The following is a 21,695-nucleotide window of genomic DNA, read 5'->3' on the forward strand; positions in this document are numbered from 1 at the left end:
TTGAATCCAGTCTTGAAATTAGTCCTTCCTGCTCTGAGTACAATTTTGCTGCTAGACTGAGTCCATGTGTCATATGTAATTATGAGGTATCATGTGTAGGTGTGTGTGTTGTTGATAGATATTTTAAATTATCCTGGAGTTTAGGGTTTTTTTTGGTTTTTCTTTGCATTTACTTTTATACTTCCTGGATGTAGGTGCCCACAGTTGGGTGATTTATTAGTAATCAAGTAGGCTGAAAATATTATTAACCTATAGACACATTTAGGGTACGTCTCCACCCTTAAACTGTTTCACTTTCTTCATAAAAGTTTTGCTGAAGGAAGTGAGTTATTATGGGTATGGTGGAAGAGATTGAATTAAGTTAGGAAGGCAGCAATTAGAGAAGACTACTTGGCTTCTGGTTTTTGCATCCTTAGCATCCGTTTTTGCAGGCCTAAAGCTTTCATGTTCCATTGTCTAAGAATAGTTAAAAACCAACATTTTCTTCCACAGGGCCAAGAAAGGAAATGCCAGTTCTGCAACCAATCACTTCTGCTTTGGAATGTGATATACTCCTTTGTAGAGCACTATGAATATATTTTAAGGTATTACATCTAGTTTAAATTACAATTACAAAATACATCAAGAGTCAAGACCGTTAAGACTATGACAGCAAGGTCAGCATGAGTCATGAAGATTCTAGTCAACTGTTAAAATCTGCAGAAAACTTCATAAAGGGGAAAAAGACCTGAGTTCCCATTGGAGAGAATTTTCACATGCCATCAGCATCTCTGTACGGACTTACCATCCACGGGGGCCTGTATGGTCATCTTCAGTGGTCATCTTCCTGAACACAGGGCTGTGGCCAAGCAACGTCTTCAATGTCTTGGCCAGGTGTCTAGTCTAGGAGTAAAGGATGGGGAACCTGGTGAGATTGCAGGTGCTCTGAAAACTTGAGGCGGTCCTTTTCAATAACTAGGTTGCATCAGAGTCTTCCAGTATGTTTGTTAACATTGAAGATTTTATTTAAAAACAAATCGTGGCAATAATTTCACATATTATCACATAACAGGTTCTGCTCTCTGAGAACAGATAAACTGTACATCTTTCCTGGAATATGTGAGTTAGAAACTTTAAGACAGCAGGCTCAGGTACAGACATATGAGGTATTTCTCTGTACAGTCATCACTGAAGGAGAAAGTGAAGGTATCAGGAGACGAACAGTATTGTGAAGATAAAAATTATTCTTGCCGCTGGAATTAGAATTTGTCTTAAAAATATCACTTTACTCGGGCCCATACTACAAAGACCTCCACCATGTACCATCTGATTCCTTTGTAAAATGAGGGTGCCAGTGTGGACTGAACTGTTTCGATAAGCCGCCTCACCATTTTAGAGTATGTTTAAAGTTAATCTCTAAGAACTGATATGCAATGATGCCATTTCCCTGATTTTATTTTTATGAGCCACAGTTCTATATCCCGCTGCTTATCTGATTTGAAAATGATTGTAATATTTAGAGAAAGTAAATATTGAGTCACGCCAAAACCTTAATAAACTCAGTCTTGAAATAATACTTCAGGCTCATAGGGGATTTCTGTATGCTCAGATATATTTTAATATTACAGAAATGCAATAATGACCTTTACATAAAACTTTAATAAAATTACTTTGTGGTATAAACTGCAGAAGAGATGGGAACTTTCTTGAACAAGAGAATGTACAATTTATCTGTATTTCAGGGTTTATCTTACGTGACATTTCTTCAAATCGCTTGTGTTTTTCTTTCCTGTAAGCAAAACAACACTAATTTCCATAATTTAACCTTGAGAGGAGACAGAATTTTCAAAGACATATTTTCCCTTTGGACCAGTGTCATTTAGCTACTGCTGAGATGCCTGTGGTCTTAATAATGCTAACAGTCTCCATACTGTTCAAAGACGTTAACAAGATAGAAAACTGCACCCCTACATTTCAGGTATTCAGTTTTAAAAGTACCGTTATAGGGGAGAGGGTGGTGGCGTGTAGCAGCTGTTTAGCAGCGTAGCAGTATACAATGGCTTATGACAAATGTTTTATATATCCAGTATATAAAATAAAGTGGTGACTCTGGCGAATAAACTGTGACTTCCCCAAGTGAAAATGTTGGCTAGTATCCTGAAACTGAAATTCTTTGTTTCCCAGAGACTGGAACACCGATGACCAAAATGTTAAAGCCCTTCACTTTGACTTCATAATATTTTTTTGTCAGTTCTAGTTTAGGGTGGAAAAAGGTCTTTTTTGAAATGTAGTCAGTGTGTCTTATCGTCTTTGGAACTGTCTTTTATCGTCTTCTTGATGGCTTGACTCTTTCATGAGTCTTTTTCAAGTCCACAAATCCAAGATGAGAGAATGACTGCTTAACGAATAGAAAGTGGTGCTTTTTTATCAGCTCCAGGATGATTTTACAAATGCAAAACCAGATAGGCCTTCCCCAAACAGTCAAAAACTCTGCATCTGACTGTTCACCACTGGAATTTTAATCAATATTCTCATACAGAATAAAGATCAAAAAAGCATGTTAATGGAGGAGGATCAACTCAGAAAAGGAGGGTGAGAATGGTTGCACAACTCAAAGAATGTAATCAATGTCACTGAATTGTACATTTAGAAACTGTTGAATTGCTGTGTATATTCTTAGCAACAACAAAATGAACAAAAATTTTTAAAAAAGGATTTCACTGCATCCTTGAAGCTAGAGATTGTTTAGACTTCCATTCAGAGGAATTTGGAAAGATGCTGATAGTGTCCTAGTGACATGGACTAACCGAACATAATTTTCTGAAAAGACATTAGAGGGGTAGTTAGTCCCGTCCCTCACCCAGTGCAACAATTCGCTTTATAACCTCCCCAAACAGAGGGACATTAAAATCCTTGAGTGACTAGCATTCTTCTCTGTCAAACTGCTTACTTCATTGTAAAATAATTCTGATTTTCTTGATGTTAATTTAAAATCTACATGCCGGAGACCTCTAATCTTGGTATATAATTTTTTCTCTGAAAGAACACAGAATGTCTATATTACTCCCTCTTTCACATGGGTGCTTTTCAAGTACATGAAGGCAGCTCTCATATCCTGGCCATGAGTCGGAGTGAGGAAAGCATGGGTATTACTGGACTGGCAGTTCAAGGATGTGGTTCCACCATAGCTCTGCAATAGGCCCGTGGGACCTTGCCCAGTTCTCCTAAAGTTTCTTGGCCTCTGTCCTCACCTCTATTACAGGAAGAGCCCAGATTAACTGTGAGATCCCTCCAGTTTTCTTTTATCAATGGTTGCTTAAATGAAGTGACTTCCGTATCCCTACTAGGTCTCTTTTGTTGATATGCTTCTTAAAATTGTGTCACAGAAATGTACAAAATAAGTTTTGATGGGAACTGAAAGGGTTTGCTGAGATTGTTACAGCCCTCTATCAGTGTCCTTTCTAAGATGGCATTAAGGTTGGAACAACTACATCTCTACCATTAGCTCATTAAGGTTGGAATTCACCAGCCATTCAGATGATCACCTCTTTTCCAGGTATCCTGATAGTTTGACCCATTCTTCCAGGTGTCCTTTTGTAGCAGTGAGCTCAACTCAGAGCATATTTGGACATCTGACATGCTAGTAAGAGTACCAACTGAAAACAAAGGAATGACATTCTGCAAACAAGATAAGATACTATAAGTGATACTATAAGATTGGCATGGGAAGGAGAATACTGAGAGCAAAATAGCAAGGACATATCACCAAGGAACATGTGAAAAGATAATTAGCAGAGTATAGGATGAAGGTGGGAATTAAATTTGACAGATATTAAGAGGGGACCAAGATAAGGACAAGAAGCCCTGATGGTGCAATGGTTAAACGCTTGGCTGCTAACTGAAAGATAGGCTGTTTGAACGTACCAGCAGCTCTGCGGCAGAAAAGACCCAGCAATCTGCTTCTGTAAAGCAGCCTTGGAAACCCTATGGGACAGTTCGACTCTGTCCTGTAGGGTCACTGTGAGTTCGAATCGACTCAACGGCAACAGGTTTGATTTTGGTTTTAGATGGTTAGGAAATGATGTTATTGATCAAAACCCATTTTTCTCTTTTAAGGAAGATTGGCCATGGGAAGGTGTGACAAAAGTGGCCAAAATATACATTGATTAATAGCCATTCTCTCTTTAAAATTTAAGGGCATAATAATTAATTTACTTATACTAGCTGTTTTGCTACAATACCTGATTTAGCTTATCATTCATGTGGTGGTCAGAACTGAATCCCATTTCCTTTCCTTTTTACCTTGGGTATTGTTTTCAAATAAGGCAAAATAAAAATATAACGATGTAACGGCTTAATCACACTTGTGGTTTAACCATAGTTTAATATAGACTACCACAATAATTTTGTTAAAATGCCTACTAGACATATTCCAAAATAGCATTGTAAGACAATTAATGTCATAGGCCAACTGCCTAGATCCTGATGTTTTGATAATATTAAGTTTTCTCTATTACATTTGGAACACTCGGAAAACAAAGCTAAGAATTAGAGACACTGATATTTTCAAAGTGAACAGTTCTTTTATAATGGCATTTCAAAAAAGCAGAAAGGAAACTTAAATTTATTTTTCATTTGGGTAATATAAAATATTTCCCGATTTGGATGCTGATCTCTGTCCTCACATAATTGCAAAGTAGAAAACTGGATGATGACTGTAATATTGTTCTTGTTGTTAGGTGCCATTGAGTTAATTTCAACTCATAGTGGCCCCATGTGACAGAGTGGAAGTGCCCCATAGAGTTTCCGAGGCTATAATCTTTATGGAAGCAGATTGCCATGTCTTTCACCCGTGGAGCCACTGGGTAGGTTCAAATCACCAACCTTTCAGTTAGCAGCCAAGCACTAGGGCTCCTTGGTAATAAATATAGGCAGGTCTTTTATTGAAGCAATCCTTATTTTTGGTATAATTACTTCTTAAGGAGTCCCTGGGTGGGCAAACAGTTAACTTTTGCTCGGCAGCTAATTGAAAGGTTGGAGGTCTGCGTCCACCCAGAGGCACCTCGGAATAAAGGAACAGTGATCAACTTCTGAAAAACTGGTCATTGAAAACCCTATGGAGCACAGCTCTACTTTGACACATGTGAGGTCGCCATGAGTCCAAACTGACTCAACGGCAACTGGCTGACTTCTTATTAAAGCAGCTTTAATACAATCCCAGGAAAAGATGACTTTTCCTCTTTTGATCAGAGAGCATATCTTCAAAACATGTTACTGAATTTAAGGAACTTTCATCGTAAGGCCAGAGTTAGACAGGGAAGGTGTGAAGTCAAAAGTCCAAGGTGGTTTAAGTTCTAGTTCTAGCAGAATTGGAGGGTATCTAAACTCTCTGAGCTTTACTTTCCCCATTTGGCAGTCATGTTATGGTTTCTGATTTGAAGAGATTATACAAGACCACTTGGTAAAATGTAAACCATTGGATAGGTGTTGAGTGCTGTTATAGCGAGAGCCATGCAAAGCTTTATGGGTCAGTGTGGGTATAGCCCCCGGCATAAGCATTTAGGGCCGAGTAGTGACAGGATCCGGCTTTCATTTCTCATTACTGCAGGAAGTCCAGCGTCTCTCAGCTAATGAGGATCCGTCCTCCTGGTCTTTAGGTCAGGCCGTTGACTTCCTTCTGGTGTGTCTTTCAAACTTGCCTGCAGTCTTGTAGTGTTTGAGAATATGCTGGGTCAAACTTTACCCCTTAAGAAACAAAATAATTGATTGCAGATGCAAGGACCAAAGGAATTTTCAGTGACTTTGCTTATTAGTGCTGACACTTGGCGAAACCAAGTGCTTGTCTAACAAGGGGTGGGGAATTTAGCTTAAGGAGCTCCATTTTTACTCTCTCTTTTTCCCAGCCAGCTGATACGGCTTGAATTAGAAGTTAGAGACATTTGCTAAAATAAAATACGACATGAACTCTTGGGAATTGCTTCACATCCGACTCTCTGACCTCTGATATCCTTCCCGTTGCCTCTGGACCTTATTAGAGTGAGGAATGTTTTTCAGTTTCCATATAAGCAGTAGAAGCAGACACATTTTTAAAAATAATCCAATAAAAGCACACATCTTATGAAAGGGACAATTATTTGAAGCCTGTTGAGCTTACAAGAATTGGGCAAGGGTTTGGCATCTTGAAAGTGTGCTTTGATACTTAAGAGTTGTTCTAGAAATGTCACCATGTCATTACCCTGTCAGTTGCTCTACAATACACAATAGTAATACATTGTTTTTCATCTTCCTTGGAACTGTCTGAATGTGGCTTTCATTTTAGGAAATAAAATGTATTTCAGGAAGGTCATATATGGTTCTTAAGTAGCATCTACATGTATTAGGAGCCCAAATAATGTTTGATCAAGTTGGCGCTGTGGTTAAGAGCTTGGCTGCTAACCAAAAGGTTCGCTGTTCAAATCCACCAGCTGCGCATTAGAAACCTTATGGGGCAGTTCTACTCTGTCCTATAGGGTTGCTGTGAGTTGGAATCGACTCGACAGCAATGGGTTTGTTTTTTGATTTTGAGCAAGAGGGGATCAAGAAATGATTGTTTCATGTTCTGTATTTTATAGACACAGAAACAAAGGCTCAAAGAGGTTAAGGGACTTTCTCAAGGTCACACAACTCCTGATAGAGCTGGGACAGGAATCCAGGTCATCTATCTCCGATCGCTATGCTGTTTCCATTCCAGCAGACTGGATGTAGAAAGTCTTATTAATTTAATTAGTTGTGGAAACAATGTAATATATAATTAAATTCAGACTTAATTTTTTTAGGGTGTGGGCAAATTACTTATAGAACCAGTTGATTTGGATCCTTCTAATTCACTTCTCTAATGTCATATTAGAAGACTTACTTCAAGTTGTGTGAACATTGGTGCTGGTATTTCTGAAGCAGGTAATAAAGAACAGCACTGAATGTTCAGTCTCTCAACTAGCCTATCAGACAAGGCCAAAGACAGCATCTAATATTTATATTCAGTTTTTTTGTGCACTCCCGCCTACGTAAACCAATGCACATAGTAAATTTTCTGCTGATTTTGAAATAATAATTAATTTATAATGCCAGACTAATTGTATTTTTGTGCATTAAAAAAAAGAGGAAGAAAGGTCTGGTCACGTTTTAAAAGAATTTGCATGGATAGAAAAAGTAAAATCAACCTCTTAAAGCCTTAAATTCCATGTAATTTATTCTCATTATCTCTATTTTATTTGTTCCATCTCTGTCCTTAGTTTAAGCTTTTGAAGAATTGAGGTACAACAGTTTTGAATACACAAGTAAGGAGATAAATGACTTTATGTGAGGTTTTGAGGTTTATTTAGGGCATATCTCTTTGAACAAAGGTCCTGTGGTATCCCTATGTAGATGAAGGTATGAAAACTGTTATTGTTGGATACTTTTAGCTCAGAATCTAAGGAGAATTATTTTATTTTCTCCTTACGTGGTCCAGACTCAGTCCCAGTTTGCATGGTCTCGTATGTTATCCTCATCTACAGCTCCTGTAGAGTAGCAAAGACCTATTTATAAAATAGCTTGGAGAACATTTAAATGCAAAGAGTCTTGATTAAATTTAAGAGCCCATTGTGTGTAGTACGTGTGTGTGTGTTTAAATCAGAAAATTGTTTTCAAAATAAAGGAATCATCAAGCCCTTGAATTTGTGCTTGTTCCTACACTGAAGCAGTTTCCTTATTTTTGTCAAGTACCATCTTGGAATCCTGAGAAAACATTCAGATAGATTATTCAGGCAGAGATAAAATAAAAATCTTCCTTTTGAAACATTTAGAGGAATTCAGGCAAAAATCAGGCCTTTGAGAGCTTGGACTGCCAGAAGAACAAACAAATCAGTCTTGTAAGAAGTACAACCAGAATGCTCCTTAGAAGTGTGGATGGCAAGACTTTGTCTCACGTACTTTGGACATGTTACCAGGAGAAGGACATCATGCTTAGTAAAGCAGAGGGTCAGTGAAAAAGAAGAGGAGGACCTTTGACAAGATGGATTGACACAGTGGCTACAACAATGGGTTCAAACATGTAGCAATGATTTTGAGGATGCTGCAGGCGCAGGCAGTGTTTTGTTCTGTTGTACATAGGGTTGCAAGTGTGATTTCTGTTGGTGATATTTTGTCCAATGATTGTGACAAATCTAGCCCAAAGAGCAAATGAAGGGCAAAGCATAGAGGACTGGGCACAAGAGATAGAAGGACCAGCGGTGAACGCTGAAGGAGCAGTCTGTATAGATAAGAAAACCATACACCCCATCAGGTCATGTCCAGGGCGGGGCCCCACCCTAGGGTACCCAAGTCCCAATCTGAGCAGTCCGCGGTGGAAGTCAGTAGTCAGAGGTCTGCCCTGGGGGTAAGGGACATCGCAGAGGTGTGGTTGGGTGTACAGGCTGTAAGTTATTCATAGGCCTAGTCAGGCTGCAGAGCCAGGTAAAGAATGGAAAACTCATTCTATAGGCTGGGCTCTAGCCAGGTACCGGGGGTTAGCAGGGTCTAAGTTAAGAACAAGAGACCAGGAACAGCACTTCAAGATCCTGAAAGGGGAGCAGCTACACCCAAAAATGGCATTGAAATCTATATTTGGATAATAGGAGATGAGTTTATTGTTCTCTGCCTTGGTTTGTTTTAGGGTTGTTTGGGGATTCCTCCACAGAGTAAGACATTCATTCACTCATTCATTCATTCTTTCATTCATTCAGTGTTTATTGAGTACCTCCTATATGCTGGCGTAATCCCTGGGTGGATAAATGGTTAACGCACTGGGCTACTAACTGAAAAGTTGGAGGTTTGAGTCCACCCAGAGGTGCCTCAGAAGGAAGGCCTGGTGATCTACTCCCAACCATTGAAAAGCCACTTTGGAGCACAGTTCTACTCTGACACACATGGGGTTGCCATGAGTTGAAATTGATTTGATGGCAACTGGTTTACTATATGCAGGACACTATAAGAGTGAATGGAGTCCCTGGGTGGTGCAAATGGTTAAGTGCTCATCTGCTAACTGAAAGGTTGGTGGTTCGAATCCACCCAGAGGCACCTGTGAAGAAAGGCCTGGTGATCTACTTTTGAGAGATCACAGCAATTGAAAATGCTGTGGAGCACAGTTCTACTCTACAAACATGGGGTCACCATGAGTCGGCATCTACTGCACGGCACCTGGTTTGGTTTTCTGTTTGTGTGTTTGTTTTTAAGCGTGAACAAGTTTCCTGGTGTAGTGAAAATACAGAAAAACAAATATTTACAATGTAGTATGGTGAGTTCTACAAAAAAGGGAAGTACACGGTGGTTAATCAAGAATACAGGAATGGCACCTAACCCAGTTACTCTAGCTGATACCTTCAGGATAACCAGTAGCTAACCAAGTTTAGGAGAGAGGTTCAGGAGTGCAAAGGGAAGAGAAGATCCATGGAGAGGAAGGAGATTGTGCAAAGGCTGGGTGGCTCTGAGACAGTGGATCAAGTCAGATAGGGCCAGAGAGGAGAAAGTAAAGGGAAATGCTGAAAGATGCTGCTGCTTTTCCATGCAGATGAGTTTCAACCACGTGTTTCTTCTAGAACTTTCATGTTTTTACAGAATCTTTCGGCTCAGCTCTTTCTTATCACAATTCTTTAAATATGGAGCTAGCTGGTTGAATCTTTATCTCATCTTTCTTTCTCAGTCCTTGGGAGAAATATTAGTATTCATAGCTTGTAATTATCAGTGACCTTAAAGGTTTGGGCCAAAAGAAGGAACCTGCTTGAAATTACTTGTTAAATGTCGACATTACGAACTATACAGATGTTGTGTTGGCCAACCGTTTGGTTATGACTCAGTTAATCACCCTTTATTTGCTTTCCTCAAATCACCTGTCATCCTTAACTAGGTTCGTCAGATTTAACCGTTAAGGATGAGGCTTGAAAAAAATAGTTGAAGAAATTACCAACTTAATTCAGGCCCTAAGTATCTACTCTTAGTCTTGGTTGGAAAACCAGTGCCACAACCCAGGATCTCTGTATCTTTGGTTTTCCTTAAGGAAGTGTGTACTCTAGACAAATGGACTGCCTTTATTATTCACCTGCACTTCAGTCCCAAATGCCTAGCAATCCTCTTTCCCTGGTGAACTGGCCTGTGCTACAGATGAAAACCAAAAGTCCCTTTTTCCCTTTTGATGAAGACTTGATCTAAGGCAGTGGTTCTCAAACTTTAGCTTGTATCAGAATTACCTGGAAGGCTGATACAGCATGGATTTCTGGACCCCACCCCCAAAGTTTCTGATTCAGAAGGTCTGAGTGGGGCCTAACCTTTGCATTTTAAACAAACTCCCAGATGATGCTTGCTGTCTGGATACCACACTGAGAACCACTGATCTAAGGCAAGCTCATGGGGCCAAGACCTTCTCTGTCTTTCTGCTATGTTCCTGGCTTTGGTCCTGCCTTGGCTAACCAGATCTTACCACTGATAGCTTGAGGGGTATTGAGGGAGAGGTCAAGCCAAGACCCCATTCTCATGGTACCCATCCTGGAACCCCTGGGCCTTCTAGGACAAAGGTGCCTTCCTGACCAGTAAGACCAGGGCTTCTACCCTCGCTGTACAAGTAAGAACACCATGAAACAAGATCCAAGAGAGGCCAGTTATTTTTATAATCTTTTTATAACTTCTACCTAAAACTGCACCTTATCTATGATGCCATTTAGTTTTCTTTTCTCCCAGACCTTATCAGAGCCTTTGTTGTGGGAATGAGACACTCTCCAAGCTCTCCTCAAAGATTATTGTGTATGACTAACACCTACTACTAAGGAGCCCTGGTGAGGCAACAATGAAGTGCTTGGCTGCTTACCAAAAGATTGGCGGTTCAAACTTACCCAGCTGCTCTGCAGGAGGAATACCTGGCAATCTGCTTTGGAAAAGATTGTTGTTGTCAGATGCCATCGAGTTGGTTCTGACTCATAGAGACCTTATGTACAACAAAACGAAACACTGCCCCATCCCTCGCCATCCTCACAGTCTTACTGTGCTTGAGCCCATCGTTGCAGTCACTGTGTCAGTCCATCTCGTTGAGGGTCTTCCTCTTTTTCAGTCACCCTCTACCAAGCATGACGTCCTTCTCCAGGGACTGGTCCCCCCGATAACATGCCCAAAGTAGATGAGATGAAGTCTCACCATCCTTACCTCTAAGGAGCATTCTGGCTGTACTTCTTCCAAGACAGAGTTGTTCATTCTTCTGGCAGTCCATGGTATATTCAATATTCTTCACCAACACCATAATTCAAAGGCATCAGTTCTTCTTTGGTCTTCTTTATTCATTGTCCAGCTTTCACATGCATACGAGGCAATTGAAAATACCATGGCTTGGGTCAGGCACACCTTAGTCCTCAAGATTACAGCCTAGAAAACACTGTGGGACAGTTCTACTCTGTCATAGGGGGTCACTGTGACTTGAAGGCACCAAACAACAACAACACTGACTACTGAGGGAGAAGTTGGTGTTTTTGTGGATGCTACCCTGTACACCTCCAACAGACGTTCTGTTACTTCTCTGCTTGAAAGCAGTGAGAAGTTCTACCTTGGAGAGAAGGGAGGAAAATAAACAAAGAAAACTTGCCACTCCAAGTATAATCTAATCCTGATATTTCTCAGGGGCTGTTGAGGCAACTCTACTTATCTTAAATGCTCAGTAATAATTAAAATACCTTCTGCTGTTTGCTGTACCTCTGTAGTCAATAAGAACAGATAGACTTTATTTCAGAGACATAAGAAATAAGGTATCTTTACTTTGCAGAATTTTTATAATAAAAAAAAAATTCTACTGAAACAAGTTTGTTATTCCATAAAGTCAGAGAAAACTCTAGTTAAATTATATATTCCTTTCTCCAGGTTCCTACCTTACATACATACATAATGTGCTAAAGGTTTACTTGTCTATTATTCTATCAAACAAAAAAAAATTTAGCAGTCACTTCTGTAACTCACCACTATAAAAATGATTAATATGCAAAGAATATAGTTTGCTTCTCAAAGATCAGAATGCTGTACAGTCAGGAACTGACTAAGCACTGAGGAATCTGATACCAGATATACACAGTGAGGCCACTGCTGCTCTCCACCTCTGCCAGTGAGCCCTCCATCACCATTAAAAACACAGACCAGTTGCCATCGAGTCGACTCATGACAACCCCATGTGTGAGAGTTGAACTGTGCTCCATAGGCATTTCAATGGCTGATTTTTTGGAAATAGATCTCCAGGCTTTTCTTCCGAGGCCCCTCTGGGTAGACCACCAACCTTTTGGTTAGCAGTCAAGAGCATTAATCATTTGCACCACCAAAAACCTGAGCCTTGGCCTGAACCCTTCAGAGGGACTTAATTGCTAGGGAAGAGGTGTGTAGCAAGGGATTATCAGGTCAGGGAACCCCAGTCATAGACAACTTTTAATACAGTTTCAACAACTTAACATGTTTAAGAGGACCTTCAAGAGCTTCCATGTGAACTCAGATGTCATTTCCAAGAGAATTTCTGCAGGCAAACAACCAACATCCATTCTGTTGAAACAAATCAATTCTTGCTTGGGGAAGCTATCATACTTCATCGTATTCTACTTTCTTTGAAAACTGACCATTGTAGACTGTATTGTATATTAACGGTTATTCATTATTTTCAAATTAAACTGATTCTCTAAATACCCCAGACAACAAAGCATCTTTCACATATGTTTTGTAAAGTCCTAATATAATATAGCATATAATATGATCACACTTCAGCTAATAAATTTATAAAGGAAATTCATGTAATTTTTTAATTCAGCTATTATTTATTAAATTTTAAGAAAGTTAAAATTGCCTTTTAATCATGATTAATATTAAGGTGGGGGAAATAGAAACAAATAGCTGACGTTTACTTTCTGTCCTCATTTTATTCCTTTTGAATTTGTGTTTTTAAAAACCCCAGGAAATTATTTTGAATCAGGCAATGCTTTGTGTAGATTTATCACAGCAAAAGCCATAGGTTTCTTATAGTTCAGAATTTATTAAAGACTACATTCAGCATCACTGTAATCAACTTTACTGCCAAATATCAATAAGAATAGAGGTTTCACCGTTAATACCTAAGTTTTAGTATGTTTTACTAACTCTTTTACTAAGTATAAATAAGAATCAGTCCTAATGGTATATGTGAAGGCTCCTGATGTACAGTTAAGGTTTAAAGCTAAAAAGGAAAAGGAGAACATTTTATAGCTTCATTGGTCTCTCCCTGCTGTTTGCCAGGAACTTCGGAGGAAAACATAGACATTATTTAAAAATTGATTTATATGAAATAAATATGTTTTTAATGTCATCTTCTCTTTAGTTGAGAGATAATTTTTTACTGAATATAAAAATTACAGTCATTATGAATATTTTAAAATACAGAAAAGTATTAAAGAAAATAAAAATCACCTAAAATCACATCACCCAGAAATAACTACTACTGAATTTTGGTATATGTCTTTTACTTGTCTTTTTCCTCTGTAAATGTATGTATACAAACACACACACATGCACACACACACTGCTGAAAAACATTTTATATATAACTCATATGTTTTATATATAGTATGTTTTTAAGCAATATATGTTAGGTTTTATAACCTTTTTTATTTGCTTAACAGCATGTTAAAAGCATTTCTAGTTGCTTAACAAGAGTTAAGAATATATTTTTAAAAACTCTTAAATTTGCTATTGTTATGCAAATAGCTATTCCTTTAAAACATTTTTTAATGGGACCAGAATATTTAAATACAATATAGTGTATTTAATCAGTTGGTTACTACTGCTCATAGAAGGCCAATATTTTTCTATCATAAACTTACAGCAGTGAATATCTTTTTACACAGATTTTTATATTAATTTACTTAGGATAAATCCTACTAGTAGAACTACTGTATCAAAGAATATAATACTCTACTAGTGAGGTTATAGAAATGTATTGCAAAATTCTTTTTCAGAACAGGAACAAAAATGCCTTTATTCCCAATCTTCACCAGCATTATTTATTATTATTTTCTTAGTCTTTCACTCTTTATATGCTTTTTGAAAAGATTATTTAATGGCACGATGACAATGGAGGTATTTTTGGCAGATGGGGAGAATTATCATTAATGATGATATATATCAGTGTCAAGTTAGATTCTTACGTGAAGTAAAGCCATTTATTTAGAGGCTCTGGATGATCTCATGATGACTGTTGATGTGTTTTTGGAAATATAAAGATACATTATGTAGAGATTGAAGAGCCGGACACTGAAATGTTCTTGTTAGTTTCGATGATTTACTTTCAGTCAGTGGGAATTTTATCCCACTCTCAACCTTGGTTGGGCTCATCGTGGGGCCATATAAGGTCATGGATTATTTGGTTTAATGGGATTTGTATGGTTGAATAAGAAGGGATTAATTCTTTATGGAACTTTTTTTGTGGTAAGATTGAGAGTGAAAGATAAAAGTTACACTTAAGAAAACTCATAACTGAGTCATGCTGCATTTTTGTTCACTTGAAGGCTATATAAAGCGAAAAGACCAAACCTGTTGCCATCAAGTCCATTCTGACTGATAGCAACCCTATGGGATAGAGTAGAACTGCCCCATGGGGTTTCCAAGTAGCGGCTGGTGGATTCAAACTGCTAATCTTTTGGTTAGCAGCCAAGCTCTTAACCACTGCACCACCAGGGCTCCAAAGGCTATGTAGGGAAGATATTCTCAAGTGGAATCAAATGCTTTTTCGAACTAATTCATTCAATCACAAATAGAAATAATAAATGGAGAATACCTTGATTGGCTTGGGGCAAACTGCAGGGTTTATTTAAAGCTTGCATTTATTGCTGACGTGCCAAATTGTTCAAAGACATTTGGATTCTGAGAAAAGATATACTGCAGAAGCTGTATCTTTACTCCTCAAAGGGTCTTTCGAATAGCAGGACAGGAATTATCTGAAGTCATTTGTAGATGACATTTTGTTTAGTACTTCTCTTTCTATTTGTCTTTGATTCAGTTGAACAAATGTATCTTGAATCCCTGCTCTCTTCGAGGCAGAGTGGTTCCTACTGTCTTCCAGATTTATTTGGCACCTCGCTGAGCTTTTCATGGCATATATCCAGCTTCAGTAAGACAGCTGCTTTGTGGCCCAGTGTGTTAGGTTCCTGGAGCTGCTGTAACCAGTTACCATAAACTGATGGCACAAGGGAGTGTCTGGGTGGTGTGAATAGTTAACATACGTGGCTGGTAACTGAAAAGTTGGAGGTTCAAGTCCACCCAGAGGCACTTTGGAAGAAAGCCCTGGCAATCTACTTCTGAAAAGTCAGCCATTGAAAACCCTAAGGAGTACAGTTCTACTCTGACACACGTGGGGTCGCCATGAGTCAAAGTCGACTCAATAGCAACTGGTTGGAGTGGCCTAAAACAACGGAACTTTATTCTCTCACAGTTCTAGAGGCCAGAAGTCCAAAATCAAGATGTCACAGGAACACACTCCTTCCAGAGGCTGTAGGAGAGATTCTGTCCCTTGCTTCTTCCAGCTTGTGGTGGCTGCTGGTATTCCTTGGCTTGCGGCTAAATCACTCAATCTCTGTGTTGCTTTCTCCTGTGTATCTCAAATCTCCGTCTGCCTTGCTATTGCATTTAGGGCCCCCTGGAATAATCCAGGATAATCTCCCCATCTCAGGATCCTTAACTTTAATCATATCTGCAAAGTCCTTTTTTGCCATACAGGGTAACATTCCCAGGTTCCAGGGATTAACCAAAATGCATTGCCATTGAGTCTATTCTGACTCATAGCAACCATATAGGACAAAGTAGAACTGCTATAGGATTTCCAAGGATGTAAATCTTTACAGAAGCAGATAGCCACATCTTTCTCACACGGAGCAGCTGGTGAGTTCAAATTGTCGACCTTTTGGATAGTGGCCAAGCACTTAACCACTCTGCTTTTCCAGGGATTAGGATGTAGATATCTTTTGGGAGCCGATATTTAGCCTACCACACCCAAAGGAAACCAAACCAAAACCCATTGCCATCGAGTCAATTTCAACTCATAGCAACCCTATAGGACAGAGTAGACCTGCCCCATAGGGTTTCCAAGGAGTGGCTGGTGGATTTGAACTGCCGACCTTTTGGCTGGCAGACGAATGCTTAACCACTGTGCCCACCAGGGCTCCATCACACCCAAGTACCTGAAATATATTTGATTTTATGTACTACTTTTGCCTGCTTTCTACCAGAATATAAGGCATATGTCCAGAAACAAAAAAATTTGCCAAAAACATTGACCCAGCTGGCCTAGGAAGTTGGTGGGCAGAATTAACTCTCTAAGTCATCCTGCATATCTAGGTTTGATGGTCTTGTAAATCTTGAAGACCTCCCTGTCAGTCTAACCAGGGAGACCAAACAAGTTTAAAGATACAGTGCAGAGTAGTCCAAAAAACAAATAGTTGTTGTTCCTTGAATCAGCCCAACCAAATGAATGGAAGGCCATCTTCAAGGGTGATGTACATGTCCTCCTTGAATATTTAGTCCCTCAACAGCCTCACCTCAGCTTCCTTCTGGCCCTCCTGCTAACTCTGTCAGTTTCTCCTCATCTTCTTTAAAAGGAGGTTTTTTCTACTTACTGTGAAACTGGACCTTCTAGGACTCCCCTCCTCTCTTTCCCTCTTCCTACCAAGCTGTCTGCAGTCCAGTGAGTTTTCCTCTCCAGCCAGTGCAATACTTAATCCATCCCAGTTGCATAAGAATTTAGAAACAATGAGACTATTTAAAAGCCACTGGCCTCCTTCCAGTAAATGCTAATGGTGTTTATACTGGAAAAGGTGTAGGGTTATATATCCATTCTTTGTGTAAATTCTCTTTCACTCCCTGAGTTCCTTAAGGAGACAACTGGCCCTTCCTGTGGGCTCTGTAGGGCAAGGTGGTGGTGTTCTCCAAGGTGGAGAAGACAGTTAACACCTTGAGGTGTCTTATAAGTGAGGCCTTAGAAGGCAAGCTAGAGAATTTAAGAAGAACCACCTTTGGAATGGCACATTGAAAGTGTTTTTTAGCAGTTAGCTGTGGGTGGGTCTGTGAGATTATGACAGGAAGGACCTATTTAATGAGTGGTCAGTTCCTCCCCTACCCCCCATGCCTTGTAAAAGAAGCCACCGTTGGTCCCTTTAACTTCCTTTGGATTCAGTTGGACTACAATTTGTACCTTCATTTGTTCCTATTTTAAAATCAATTACCTAGATCAAACTGCTGTTAAATACAGTTGGCTGGCTCAACAGTTTCTAGTCTATAGGTCATAGTTATATCATCTACATAAAATAGGCCAGTTACTGCCCCTAATGCCAGGCCCTAGGAAGTGTTTCAGAGACAGGGCAAGGAACAGCCCTCCCTCTGCCCTAATTTAAAATTGAGAAAATTCAGGATACTCCCAACATCATTCTGCCAAAATGCCTCTTACCTTCTTCTGAACCCCAAATCTCTGAAAGTAAGCAATTCAATAAATATTCAGTGAGTTTCCATCGCCACTGGGAATCTCCTTGGAGATGAAGATCAGAATTACCATCCTCCATCCATTAGCATCCACTCCCCCACAGAGTCCTTCACATACTGCAGTCAGTATGATGAAAGTAATACTCAGGAAAGAGATGAGTATTTTAGGCATGGTAGTAAGTAAGGTCTGAAAAACATCATGTACTGGGTATTTACGTCATATGTCCTGTCCCTGGAAAGATCCTAAGGACACCAGAGTTAAGTCAACCAAAGATGATATAAATCGATATGTTTTATTTTCATTTTCATTTTTGATATATTGTTTTTTATATATCAGAAGCATCTTGTTGCTCTTTAAAATAAAAATCAAAGGGATGGTTGGAGGGAATGAGAAGAGCAAAGTACACATGAAGGAGAGATGTTTTGCCTACTCTTCTCTTCTCCACAGTTGGTATACCAGGGAGGGCAGCAAATCGTTTTTTGAATCTGTCTTTAATGCTAACACTTAGCTCCCTGTAGTTGGTTTTTCTCATTACAGATCACTGTGTTCATCCATAGCAGCTTGAGGCGGTCTGCAGGTTACTTTTCTCTGCACATCTGTCTAATGTCATAGAAGGCAGAAATGCACATCATCTGGATGAAAAGCTTGCTTCTAAGGCATCTTGGGTAAAGAGGCTTGTGGATACGGAGTGTGTGCACACGCATCAGACACTGAGAAATAGACGTGGAGAGACACAGAAAGAGATAGACTAAGGAACAGAGAGACAGAGAGAGACACAGGAAGAGACACCTTGCAAGTCTATAAATGTCTATATTTTCTCCTAAAAGTTGAAGCATTATTTGACTGGACACAGAACTTTAAGGCCAAAATCATTTTGCCTCAGACCTTCGAAGTCATTGCCTGCTGTCTTCTCACATTCAGTACTGCCAATGACTTGCCTGGTTTCAGTTTGTCATTTGCCTCTAAATTGCCCTTTTCCTCTTTATGCATCTGTGAGAGATTTTATAATTTTTCTTCACATTTTGTGTTCTCATTTTCATCACAAGGTATATTTAAGTGCATGCATCTGTTTTCTCTGATTTATATTACTTGGAATCAGTGGATTTTTTTCATTTTGAGGATTCAAATATTCAGGTTCCAGAAATGTTCTCCAGCTATTCCTCTCATTATTCCTGTCCCTCCATTGCCTCTCATTTGTCTCCTTCTAATGGAAGTTCTTCTATTAGATGGTGGTTGAACCTTTTCGTTCCATTTTCCATGTGCCTAAACTTTCCGTTCATGCTTTGTATATCTTCTTGTATTGCATTCTGTGAGAATTCCTGGGCTCAATACTCCATCTGAGTTCTCTTACTGGTCAGCCAACCTACTATGAATTTTATTTCAACAACTTTTTAAAAATTTCTATAATCGGTGGTTGATTATAATTTAGGAACAGAATATACTGTTTTCTTCTATCTGAGGATATCAACCATAGTTAACCAAAGTCATATTCTGTTTGTTCTGTTAACTCTGTTTCCTTGGGCAGAAGTTCTTCTACTTCCTGTGTTTGGAGTATATCTTCCACGCTCTTGGCTTTGCTTAAATATATGGTTACTCTTGGTTGTACGCTTACTTTTTCATTTAAGATGCCCTGTTTAAAGTTATTGCATGTGCACCATGGTGCATAATACTAAGAAGGTTGGATAAAAGGAACATCCACTTCTTCCTCGGTATAGACGGCAACGCTGAACAGTGCCCAGCCTCTCTTTCATTGTCATACTTGCTGCCCATGCTAGAAAGCAGACATTCTGTGGTTCCTTGCCTGGCCCAAGAGGGGTGGTAGAGGGCTAAGAAGAGGACCATGAGCAGTACAACATTTCGACTACTCCTGTGGTTTCTGCAGCTCATCACTCTGTGGGCTCCCACCCGCTCTGGCGTTGGCCTTCAGGCTGGTAGTGGCCCTAGAACCACCAGCTATTTGCAGCAGACCTCCCCTAAATACAGGTTTTGATCTGTGGTTTCCATCTTTAATCTGATCCCAACAGATTCAAAAAAGAAAGAAGTCTTCTTATTTTATAGAATTTGGAGAGGAAAGGGAAGCTTGCCAGATGATCACCTCTGGTATTTCTTGATATTATTTCTCCGTGTTTAGAAATGAAGAGGAAGAAAACTGGGATCAAAAGAAAAGATGACAATGTATAGACTTACTCTAAGGATTTGAGGAAAAGCTGTCATAAGTACGTAAATACAAGAGTAATTAACCTTTGATCCTCACTTGTTTAGTTTTGTTCACTAATGAGATACTCTTTTTTCATTTCAGGTCTTGAGTACAATCATGGCCAAACCTTATGAATTTAACTGGCAGAAAGAAGTTCCTTCCTTTCTACAAGACGGAGCAGTTTTTGACAGATATGAAGAGGTAAAAAGAAGCGACTAATCTTTTTTCTCAAAACATTCTAATAATTATTTAATTTTAATTACACTGTTGAGTAAATATTCTTTGACATAAGTAAGGACATCTGTGCATTTCAGATATGTAAGCCAGAATAGTTGCAAAGCGGCAAGTTAGGAGATATAATAACGATACTAATTTATTGAGTGCTCTCTGAGTGTCAGATGCAATAATGATAATCATACTATATTTCATTTAGTGTTTACTGCATGCCAGACAACCTTCTAAGCGCTTGATGTATATTATTTTTAATTCCTCACAACATCCTTATAAAGTAGTTACTGTTGTTATCCTTGTTTTACAGATGGGTTTCCTGTAGTAATAATTTTTGCTTATTAATGAGGTGCTTTTGGCATGCTTTCCACATCAAACTTTATATTCTGTATAAATGTGAGAGTGATTGGACTTTGGCTCAGTCATTTGCTTTGCTTACTTCATGTGTATATACCAGTTTGACCAAAGCTTCACTTGCCTCTGCCTGTATCATTTACTGTTTGCACCCTTACAAGTTGGTGATGACTCCAGACTTTCTATGGAGCAGGGACTTGGGTCCACCAGTCTGTTTAGAAAGGCTGAATAGGAGAGTGGAAGCATCATTTGCATTGCCAGTACTTGAAAATATAACTCAGATCCTGTTCCTCCTGTGTTTGAAATGCTTCCATAACACCCTGTTACAGGATAAAGGAAACGCCTTAGAATGAAATACATAGCCTCCCATAATTGGCTCCTGCCTAACTCTACAACTTCATTTCCCACTAATTCCCACACAGTCTCTCCTTTAGCCCTACCAAACCACTTACAATTCCCCAATGAACTAAGCTATTACATGCTTTGTACATGCTGCTCCCTCTTCCCAAAATGTATGTGTTCCTCCATGTTTGACTGGTGAACACCTACTTATCCTTCAGAACCCAGAAGAAAAATCTCCACACCTGTGGTGTCTTCTTTGACCAGTCAATAAAAGTTGATAACTCTTTTGTGCCACCACTAACCTATCGTTGCACATACTACACTCCCTTTGCATTTTATTTAATGTTTTTCTTTTTCTCCTTACTGTACTCTGAGATTCTTGAGGTCAAGGACCATATTTTACTTTTTCTCTCCAGAGACTAGCAGAATGTGCCTGCAACTGCTAAACTCACTGTAGACCCATACCATAAAAAAGGGTTTTAGACACAATTGGTTCCACTCAGTCTGATTTTGTTATTTGTCTTCATGATAATTGAAATGGTGAGAGGACTTAATCCTTGAGACCTGTGTGGGGACTTGAACTTCAGTACATTCCAAATATTAGATTAAACCATATTAAACCTCCATCTTTTAAATAAAAAAATTATCAGTATCACCAATTTTATATAGTTAAATTAATAAAAAGTCATTTCAATTGACTTTTATTCATTTTACATAACATGGTAGAGAAAGCCAAGGCCTAGCTTAGATGCATTTCCAAGTCTTCTTCTAAATGAGCTGGGTGTCGGTTGGGTACCAGGGTCACTAAGATGAGGACCATTGGCCTTACTGTGAGATATATCTTACGCTGGGTCTGCTAGAGCATCCCAAAAGATTTGCAGTTTTCTAAGGCAGTTTTCCAGACACTGGAAATCTATAAGAAAATGATAAAATACTAGATAACTTCTAATAATTTAGACAAAGGCATTTTGAAGAGATTAAATGTAATCACTGGATTAATATCTATCCCATAAGTAAAGGAGCCCTGGTGGCACAGTGGTTAAGCACTTGGCTGCTAACCAAAAGGTTAGCGGTTCAAACCCACCA

General features: G+C 39.1%; 1 protein-coding gene across 1 annotated transcript in view; it reads left to right on the forward strand.

Annotated features, from left to right (window-relative positions):
* Window positions 1-21,695, forward strand: part of PLCB4 (phospholipase C beta 4) — a 423,663-nt gene that overhangs the window by 224,760 nt on the left and 177,208 nt on the right. The window contains exon 7 of the mRNA XM_023737565.1: window positions 19,788-19,886. Within this exon, the coding sequence (XP_023593333.1) occupies window positions 19,803-19,886 (84 nt within the window). The 5' untranslated portion in view covers window positions 19,788-19,802. The remainder of the gene's footprint in view (window positions 1-19,787; window positions 19,887-21,695) is intronic.

The sequence above is a fragment of the Trichechus manatus genome, unplaced genomic scaffold (assembly GCF_000243295.1).
Source record: "Trichechus manatus latirostris isolate Lorelei unplaced genomic scaffold, TriManLat1.0 scaffold00104, whole genome shotgun sequence".
Taxonomy (NCBI): domain Eukaryota; kingdom Metazoa; phylum Chordata; class Mammalia; order Sirenia; family Trichechidae; genus Trichechus; species Trichechus manatus.